Here is a 10,000-nt window from a genome sequence, read left to right on the forward strand (position 1 = left end):
TGTGAGAGCGCTGGCTCCTGTCCACTCAGTGAGGCTATAGTTCATCGGAGGAAATCTCTACTGGTGGTGAAACATGTGGCCGTGATCCACCAGATCTCTGCATGTTGACTTAACTTCAACTAAACAGCCAATATCCTGCTATCCTGTTCCTCATCATCATGGCTGACAAGTGATGCACACATCACAATACATTCCGGTGTGTTTCCTGTTCTTTGTGACTTTGTGACACATGCGCAGTAAAAAAAACGAAGATGAGATCGAACGCTCTCTCATCTTCTCTCGAGGTATTACTCTGCTATGGGCAAATGGACTATCATTTTGATAGTATATTGTTTTGGCCAGAGGTCTTCAATGTTTTTCAGGCCAAGGCGGCCCCTTGGTTGAGAGAGATGAAGCAGGGACCCCCCCTACATATTGTATAAAACTGTGTTGCAGATTAAACTTTTTATAGATTTCATAGTTAGCTTCAGAGACATGTTTGACAGCATCAGTGTTGTGTAAATTAATGTTTTGTGTTTTATATTTGTACACTTTATCTTTTCTATTAATATGTATATATGTTAGTAACATTAATCCATGAATCCTCAATACTTAGTAAACTTGACCTCTGGCTCTGTACTTGGTCTGTTCTTTTTCCATCTACACCAAACCTCTTTATCGAAAATAGCCGATCTATAAGCTCACGAGGCGTTGTGAGCTTGTAGATCATCTATTTCTGACTAATAATTTCCCTCACAATAGGGATTCTAGGGTTAATGTAAAAAAAACTGGCTCCTATACCGCACAAAGATTTGGCGGCCCCCCCTGTAGTACCACTGAGGACCTCAAAGGGGTCCCGGACCCCCTTGTTGAAGACCCATGGTTTAGACTGATGCTAGGTTCTTGGTTTACCAGTGACCCTAGTTTACTGAGGCTTACCTTGCTTTAAGTCACTCTAGATAAGAGCGTCTGCTTAAATTGTAATTATAATGTAATCAGTTACTATGTATTACATGATCAAACATGTAACTCGTGAACAGTGTTCCAACAAGCCATCCAGTCTTTGATCAAAGTCTTTAATCACAGTCTTTGATCAACGTATTTAATCAAAATCGTTGATCAAAGTGTCTAATCAAAGTTTTTAATTGAAGTCTTTAACGTCTTGATCAAAGCGCCCCTGCAGAAAGCTCCTACTACCTGTTTAAAATCTTCTTGAAAAGTAACTAAGTACATTTAATCAAGTACTGTTATTGTTGTCTCGTGTCGATGCTTTGTGACCCATTGTGAGCTTGCTGATCTGCTGTTTGTGAAAGATTGTGAAAATTGCATAACAAAGACTTTTTTCTTTTGGCACTTATAAGTATATTTTGATGCTAAAACCTTTGCACTTTTACTCAAGTAAAATGTTGAATGCAGGACTTTTACTTGATACTTTTACTTAAGTAAAAAGCAAATCTGAGTAGGCTACTTCTTACAACACTGCAGGGGTGGATTACCGCACCTTTGAGTGAATTGTGAATTGTTACTAACTTTGCATGTCTTGTCAAAGACACAGAGTTCCAAAAGTCCTACTGAAAACTGAAGGAATGCGGCAAAGACACAATTGAATCGTTAATCGCAATTATTCGTGTGACAATTAATCGTCATGTAACATTTTCATAATCGTGACTGTCCTAATAGCTGTGTTGATAGCGGGACCTTTTACAAGTCTGTGCCAGGAACCCATTGTCTCATAATCCACCTACTGTATATGACCACTGGCCACTGCTAAATAGTACAAAAGCTGTAGTGTGTTTATCTGGAAGTGTCTAGTGTCCTGTTAAAAGCACACAACAGGCTCTCTCTCTGGTCTTATCTTGTGTCACTACACAGTTTGGTCTGGCTGTCTTATCTGCCTCTCCTCTGTTTAACCATTTGAATATATACAAATTAATGATGTCATCAATTGTCTGGTCTGGGGCAATCAAGTGCCAATGAAAAAGGAGAGAGAGAGAGAGAGAGAGAGAGAGAGAGAGAGAGAGAGAGAGAGAGAGAGAGAGAGAGAGAGAGAGAACTGTGATGTATGTAGAGAGGACATTGGAGCAATTGTGGGTTATTTAAGCAGCCTATCTAGAAGCTCACAACGTGTCACATCGTGGCACGTTGAGAGCTTGTAGATCGGCAATTGTTTTGGGAAGATTTTACATTTGGTACTTTTACTTGTAGTTCTACGTTGTTGTATTGCTAACTCCTGAGAGAGATAGAGAGAGAGAGAGAGAGAGAGAGAGAGAGAGAGAGGGGAAAGGAAGCCATTCAAAGGTCTCTTGGCTCAGAGCCAAGGGGTTAGAGACCTCGGGCGAGGAGAAATAGAGAAGGGGGGAGGTGTAGATCTCTCTCTCTCTCTCTGTGTGCTTGTCGGCGTGGGCGAGCGAGCACGGCGCGGCACACGCTGGTCACAAAGGGGAGGCAGAAAGGGCGGAACGGGCTTAATGCTCTTTAATAGCGGGACGCCTTGGAGGCCTTCTGTGGCGCTGAAAGACCCCCGAGAGTGTGTCTAACACACCCCCTCCCCTCACCCTCTCACCCTCTCCTCTCATCAGAGGAGTTGTGGAAGAAGTCCTTTTTTTTCTTTTTCTTTTTGCTTAATCTCTTCAGTGGTGGAAGAAAGTACTCAAATGTTTGACTTAAGTATCGATACTGCAATGCAATGTAGAAATACTCTGTTACGAGTGAAAGTCGGGGATTCAAAATGTACTTCTGAAAAAGCACAGAAGTGTCAAAATACTTAAAGTACCAAAAGTATAAAGTACTCATTATGCAGAATGTCCCATTTCACAGGTTTCAACTGCACACAAATCTTTTTGAAATACAGCTTCATTGGTTAATGTATGTTTTGTAATAATAATTTTAATCTACAATGTAAGTAGTAATTACTTTTCAAATAATACAAAATAAGAAGTGGAGTGGAAGTGTGAAGTATGAAAAAGTAAAACAAAAATACCTTAAAAGTGTACTTAAGTACAGTAGTTGAGTAAATGTACTTAGTTACTTTCCACCACTGCCAGAGAGAGAGAGAGAGAGAGAGAGAGAGAGAGAGAGGGGTTCGGGCGATCTAAGGCCCCCGATCTTAAAACAAGCATCAAATTATCCTGTTATGGTTTCTGCACGTCAGGAATGTGATGTCACACACACACACACACACACACACACACACACACACACACACACACACACACACACACACACACACACACACACACACACACACACACACACACACACACACACACACACACACACAGAGGAATGAGGCATCTGCTTTCTGCCTGGGAAACAGGTCATCATGGTAGATGTTTTGTGAATGGAACCAGTAGTATTATGGGATGTGGTGGTTGCTAGGTAAGATGAATACAAGAACGCTCGCCCCAAAACACGCTCGCCCTGGGTCAAATCCGGCGGCCTCGGAGCGGTCGCCACCAGGTATTCCTAAACGTAACCTCAGTGAAACTGTGCCTTATTCCTAAATTAAACCTGCCTAAACCTAACCTTATTCCTAAATGTAACCTCAGTAAATTTATGCCTGAACCTAACCTTATTCCTAAACGTAACCTCAGTAAAACTATCCCTAAACCTAACCTTATTCCTAAACTTAACCTCAGTAAAACTATGCTTAAACCTAACCTTATTCCTAAACTAGGGTGGCCATACGTCCTCTTTTACCCGGACATATCCTCTTTTGGGGGGCTATCCGGCCTGTCTGGGGGGTTTTATAAAATCCTTCAAATGTCCGGGGTTTTGAGAGTTTGGGTGATATCCCCCCCACTTCTGGGACGAAGAAAAAAGAAAAAAACTCGAGCCGGAGGGTGGAAAACGGAACGCTCGTCCTAAAACACACTGCCCCATTTTTTTCGCAGGCCGAGGCCGCCGGATTAGACCGGGGGCGAGGGTGTTTTAGGACGACGGTTCTTCCATTTCAGACTCTGAATCAGACCCCATTGCGCTGCTCGCGCACCTGAAATGCGCGATGGAGACCCGCCAATGTTTCATGACTGATAGACATGAAAGAAGGCCCTTCACAGCTAATAGAGAATTTTAAATTTTAAGAATCGGTTCAGAATTGAATGAGTAAAATAGTTAAATAGCCTGAACTTCAGGCTATTTAACTATTTTCACTTCAGGCCCTGAAGTGTCCTCTTTTGGGGAATTCAGAATATGGTCACCCTACCTAAACGTAACGTCAGTAAAACTATGCCTAAACCCAGCCTTATTCCTAAACGTAACCTCAGTAAAACTATGCCTGAACCTAACCTTATTCATAAATTTAACCTCAGTAAAACTATGCTTAAACCTAACCTTATTCCTAACAGTAACCTCAGTAAAACTATGCCTAAACCTAACCTTATTACTAAACGTAACCTCAGTAAAACTATGCCTAAACCTAACCTTATTCCTAAACGTAACCTCAGTAAAACTATGCCTAAACCTAACCTTATCCCTAAACTTAACCTCAGTAAAACTATGCCTAAACCTAACCTTATTTCTAAACCTATCCTCAGTAAAACCATGCCTAACCCTTTCCTAGGGTTCCACATTCCTAGCCTAACGAATACGAGAATACATGAACCACTGGGGGTCGAGCGGTCCGCAAAAGAAATCGGGGGGCGAGTGTGTGTTGGGGCGAGATGGTTCATTAGATGTGTGTGAATGGATGCAGACCAGATGTTGTGGGACGTGGTTGGTCGGGTATGTATAGGTGAGGAGAGGACTTTCCCGTATGAGTTTCCTGTGGGTCAGATGTATCTGTCCCAGGGTGGTGGTCTCACGGTGGTCTGTGTGTCCGTTTGAAGCATGAGGAGACTTCTCAGGGTTTTAGAAACACACCGCGCTCCATTCATCTACTGCTGACACCGCAGAATGGCTGTGTTAACGTGCGTGTGTGTGTGTGTGTGTGTGTGTGTGTGTGTGTGTGTGTATGTGTGTGTGTGTGTGTGTGTGTGTGTGTGTGTGTGTGTGTGTGTGTACAGCGGTAACGAGGGAGAACATGTAACGAGGGGGAGGGAGGGTTGTAAAGCCAAGCGCCCCTCTTTCTTTTCTTTCTTCAATATTCTTTATGTCTGTCTATGTCTCTCTCTCCCTCCCTCCATATCTCCCACTTTCTTTCTCTCTCTCTCTCTCTCTCTCTCTCTCTCTCTCTCTCTCTCTCTCTCTCTCTCTCTCTCTCTACCTCCCTCCATACAATCAGGGCCATATGGGTCAAAGTTCAATCCTATGCTCTGGCTCAGATAGAGGCCGAGGCCCCTCCCCCCCTGCGGCGCGAGCCAATCAGCTGCTCCCCAGACGGAGCGTTTGTTTTTCCCATCAGCGTTATCCCGTCACGCTAATGAACAGCGGCACATGTGGCCATGTAGTTAACACACACACACACACACACACCGCACGCACGCACGCACACGCACACGCACACACATCTATGAGCCTGGCGAGATTTCATTACTTTGAACGGTACTGAAACATTTCGTGTCCAAAACCGGTCCTTTTTTAAAATTATTATTTTAAAGAACATTTTTAGTGAAAATAGCAGAGCTAGCTCACAAAGGGTTACTAATTTACAGGTGTAAAGAAGTGAGTCAAATTCATTTTGACATAATACTCCATCAACAAGTTGTTGTTTCCCAGAAAGAAAGAAGAAGACAAACGGGCAGGGAGAGGGGGCGCATGCAGGGAGAGATGAATCTAACATTACAAAAGAGAACATAAAAAAACAAGATATCTACTGATGTAATGTATACACACATACAGTACATGTAGCATAAAGAGCAGCAGATACAGTATGTACATGAGTTCATAAGGTGTGAAAGCGGCACTGGCAACACATTGGTAGATTGGTTGAACCTGTCACGCTAATGAAAAGGGGCACATGTGGCCATGTACTTAACGTAGGCCTGTCCCCGACTAAGGATTTGTTTAGTCGACTCTAATTGGCGAGTAATTGCCAATAGTCGACTGGCAGTCGACTAATTTTTTTTTTTGGGCCAAAATACATTTTATTTCAAAGGGTCTACACAGTTTGTTTTGTCTCCAGCAGAGTTTCTAGTGTCTCTATCTCTCTCTGGAAGAGGTTGCACATGAACTCTGCAGCCGCACTGAGGCGCTCCAACACAAACAATACCAACACAAAGACGAGGAATAAGAAGAATAAAGTGGAAGTTACGTGTGGTTGCAGGTGTAGACTTGGCCAAAAAACAATTTAAAACATTTTTGGCCCTTTTTTCTTTTTTTTTCGACTAGAGTCGACTAAGAGACACTTAGTCGACTCGGACCCCCCGCGACTAACCAGTCGACTAGTCGACTTAGTCGAGGTCAGGCCTAACTTAACGTGATTAAACCGTGATAGAGTGACAAGCTCACCACTGAGCTTGTAGATTGGCAATTGTCGAATAGCCGTGTGTGCGTGCGCGTGTGCGTGTGTGTGTGCGTGCGTGCGTGCGTGTGCTCCTGTGGCCTGTAGTCATTGTTGTTCAGCGCGCTCGTTGACGTCATCAAAAGTCAGTGGAGTTAAGTAACTTAGTACATTTACTCAAGTACTGTACTTAAGTACAATTTTGAGGTATTTTTACTTAGCTGGAGTATTTCCAATTTTCAGTACTTTTACTTCTACTCCACTACATCTCAGAGGCAAATATTGTATTTTTACTCCACTACAATTGTTTGAAAACTTTAGTCACTAGTTACTTTGTAGATTTAGAGTATTATTACAAAACATACATTAACCACTTCAGCCCTATGTACATTACAATAGCCGACGCATTGTGAGCCTGTAGATCTGCTATTTTCAAAAGATTCAAAAGATTTTATTAAAAAAATGAAAACTTATACTTATACTTTCGGTACTTTAAATATATTTTGATGCCAATACTTTTGTACTTATACTCAAGTACATTTTTTATTCCGGACTTTTACTTGTAATGGAGTATTTCTACTTTGCAGTATTGATACTTTTACTTAAGTGCAAATTGTGAGTACTTTTTCCACCACTGTCAAGTGTCAAGCGTGCCCCCGTTAGTGTCTCAGTAATCCCACTGTGGGAGCGTAGGTCAGTGGGGAGGTGAAAGACTGTAGCAACCTAAAGACAGTAAAAAAAAAAGAAAAGCGTCCGGGTCAAACAGAAACTAAAGACAGTAAAAGGCCAGGGTTAAAAGAACTGCTTCCTCCACATTGTCCCGCTCACTAAAAACCTCCACCATAAACCTCATGTTTACTGCCCACATGTGTCGGCTGTAAACACAGTGTTGCCAGATTTTTGCAAGAGAAACAAGCAGCCAGGTCTACAAAAACACGCCCAAAAAAGTAGGCCGCATGATGATCACACACACACACAGCTAAATTAGTTAATAATAGCATCTAAATCAGTTTAACCTTTGAACTCTGTATACATCAGCTATATTAAAATAGCCAATCTTCAAGCTCACAATGTGTCGTGTTGTGAGCTTGTAGATCAGGGGTATAGGCAACCTTAGGCACGGCCGTGCCAACATTGGTAAATAAATGGTAAATGGTGCATTTATATAGAGCTTTTATCCAAATCGCTTCACATAGATTGTGCATTAAATTCACCCATTCGCACACACATTCACACACCGACGGCGGAGGAAACCATGCAAGGCACCAACCTGCTCATCGGGAGCAATTAGGGGTTCAGCGTCTCGCTCAAGGACACTTTGACACTAACTCTGGGGGAGGCCGGTAACCGGCCGCTCTCCTGGCCGCTCTACCCCTAAGCCACTGCCGCCCATGTGGCACATTGGTACAGCTAGGGGAGGGTAATCACTGGCAAACTGGCATAAGTGTGAGAGAGAGGATATTTCTTTTAAAATAAAATATTTGTAAAAATATAGTCAATTAAATTAATCCCCTCACATCTGTATGCAAACTACATCCTACACATAATTCTACATTTCGCACAAACTCTGAACTCGGACTGCAGAGAGAGTCTGGGAGATAGGCGGGTCATTGCTGAGTCTAATGATCATTGCAGTGTCTTGATGTGAAAGAAAATATTTCAAAAGAAGAAGGAAAATGTAATATACATGTAGGGGTCCTTGACATGAAAATGTCTGGGAACCACTGGTTTAAACAATATTATGAAGCAAGCCCATAAGCAACTACACTTTAGAAACAAGCCCAAAAAAACGCAACCCTTAACTACCGATACTTACAGTACAAGCGACTGTACAGAGAAGCAGACTTGGCAACACTGTTTCAAACACCTCCCCAGTAATACGACACCTCCAGTACGTACACACAGCTGTGACCCCATTGGTCAGGGGGAAAGGTCGCCGCCATGGCGATCATGCCGCTGCCATGGCGACCGTTCCGGTGATGGGGAATGCAGCTGTGTGTCAGAAGCTATTAATTATCAGCCAACGATGGGATAATAAGCATGTATGTAAGAGGGCTTAAAAGGGCTCTGTTTGGTAGTGTGCTTACATGGAAAACCGTTCATATTCTCAAGGCCTTTCCCAGGTTCTATTACGCAAACTGGGCGTGAAAAAAAAAAAAGTTTTCCGGTATTAGACATACCGTCCCTGCCAGGTGGAAAACTTATATGTCCAAAGCTGTTACTTTTCAGGACATGGAAAAAAATTATAATAATGTGTGTTCCAAATGGATCCAATGTAATTATTATATAGTCACAAGCTCTTTTTTTCTTGGTTCAATATATATATATTTTTTTCTCTAAATTTTTATCCCACGATTTTGTAACCCTATTTTTGACACCCAGTGCCAATTGTCTATGTAATCCTGGGCACTACCTTCCCTCTGCCAAAAAGGGAGGCCAGGGCCGAGCTCATGCCTCCTTCAATGCATGAGAGCCAACTGACCTTCTTTTCACCGGACAGGGGAGAGTTTCCCTGGTTGGACGTAGCGCGTGGAAGGAACACGTTATTCCAACCAGTTCCCTTCCCCTCCATCAGGCGCCCCGGCTGGCCAGGGGGAGGCAGTATAGTGACCAGGGTTACTGCACGTTTTTGTGAGGGTACCTACCCTAGGAGACACGGGGAGAACATGCAAACTCCACAGAGAAAGGCCCTTTCGCCAACCCCACCTAGGGTATGGGCACTGATGACGCGGAGGAAAGGACACGCCCCCAGCGCCCACAGCGTCCCCTGCGGGAATCGAACCCAGGACCTTCTTTTTTCCACCACTGCCATTAACCACTTTCAACCTGATGTGTCATTAATGTCATTAGCATAAGCAATAGGTTAAATAGCAGATATACAAGCTCACAACACTATTTTCGCCATTTAACATACAACAACATTTATGTGGTTGATGTGGTTAATACAGAGCCTTCTATTAGAGAGTTGCGCCAATGAGGGGTCAGAAACAGCGTTGGTCACGTGACTGGAAATAGTGACAAGGAGCCGTCGACTTCAATGCATTCCATTAACTTCCGGTTTAGGGATTTGTCACTATTCGCCAATGTATGTGTATGTAGAAGACCTGGCCCGAAGAAGTGAACGGAGTTGGCCTAACTCTCTAATAGATGGCACTGGGTTAATAGAACTTTTTTTCACAGCAGACATGTTGACATAAAAAGAGCAGTAGGATAAACACAGGTGTTACTAATGCTACTAATTAACTAAAGGTTGTGTCCCAATTAAGGTCAAGGGGGTGCTACTGGTGTTTATGTTAGCTCACAGGAAACACTCTGCTACACTAAATGGAACAGGACCTTTTTGGTGGCATAGCAGTAGAACAAATGTAACCCTTTGTTTGAGCCGAATCTGGGTTGAACGTGATCAGTTTGGCTCCCTCTGGTGTTGTACTTGTGAACGTCTTTAAGGTTTTTGAAGTAGTTTGACAGGTACATGGGTGTCTTTATGGTGTAGTGTATGTTGTAGACCAGAATCAATAAATGTCTCAAAGAATCAATATGTTAAATATTTTCATACATTTCTTATCTCTCATCAGGGGGAGAGGGTGTGGCTGCGTGAGGAGGAGCAGTATCTTCCCAGCACCGTGTCGTCCTGCAACGGAG

The 10,000-nt window shown here is 43.0% G+C and overlaps 1 protein-coding gene across 1 annotated transcript in view; it reads left to right on the top strand.

Moving 5' to 3' along the window:
• myo10 (myosin X) overlaps positions 1–10,000 on the top strand; it is a 166,282-nt gene that overhangs the window by 46,763 nt on the left and 109,519 nt on the right. The window contains exon 2 of the mRNA XM_080440639.1: positions 9,934–10,000. This exon is cut by the window's right edge and continues 32 nt beyond it. Coding sequence (XP_080296765.1) covers positions 9,934–10,000 — 67 coding nt within the window. The remainder of the gene's footprint in view (positions 1–9,933) is intronic.

This window comes from Gymnoscopelus braueri, assembly GCF_963280865.1.
Source record: "Gymnoscopelus braueri genome assembly, chromosome: 10".
NCBI lineage: Eukaryota > Metazoa > Chordata > Actinopteri > Myctophiformes > Myctophidae > Gymnoscopelus > Gymnoscopelus braueri.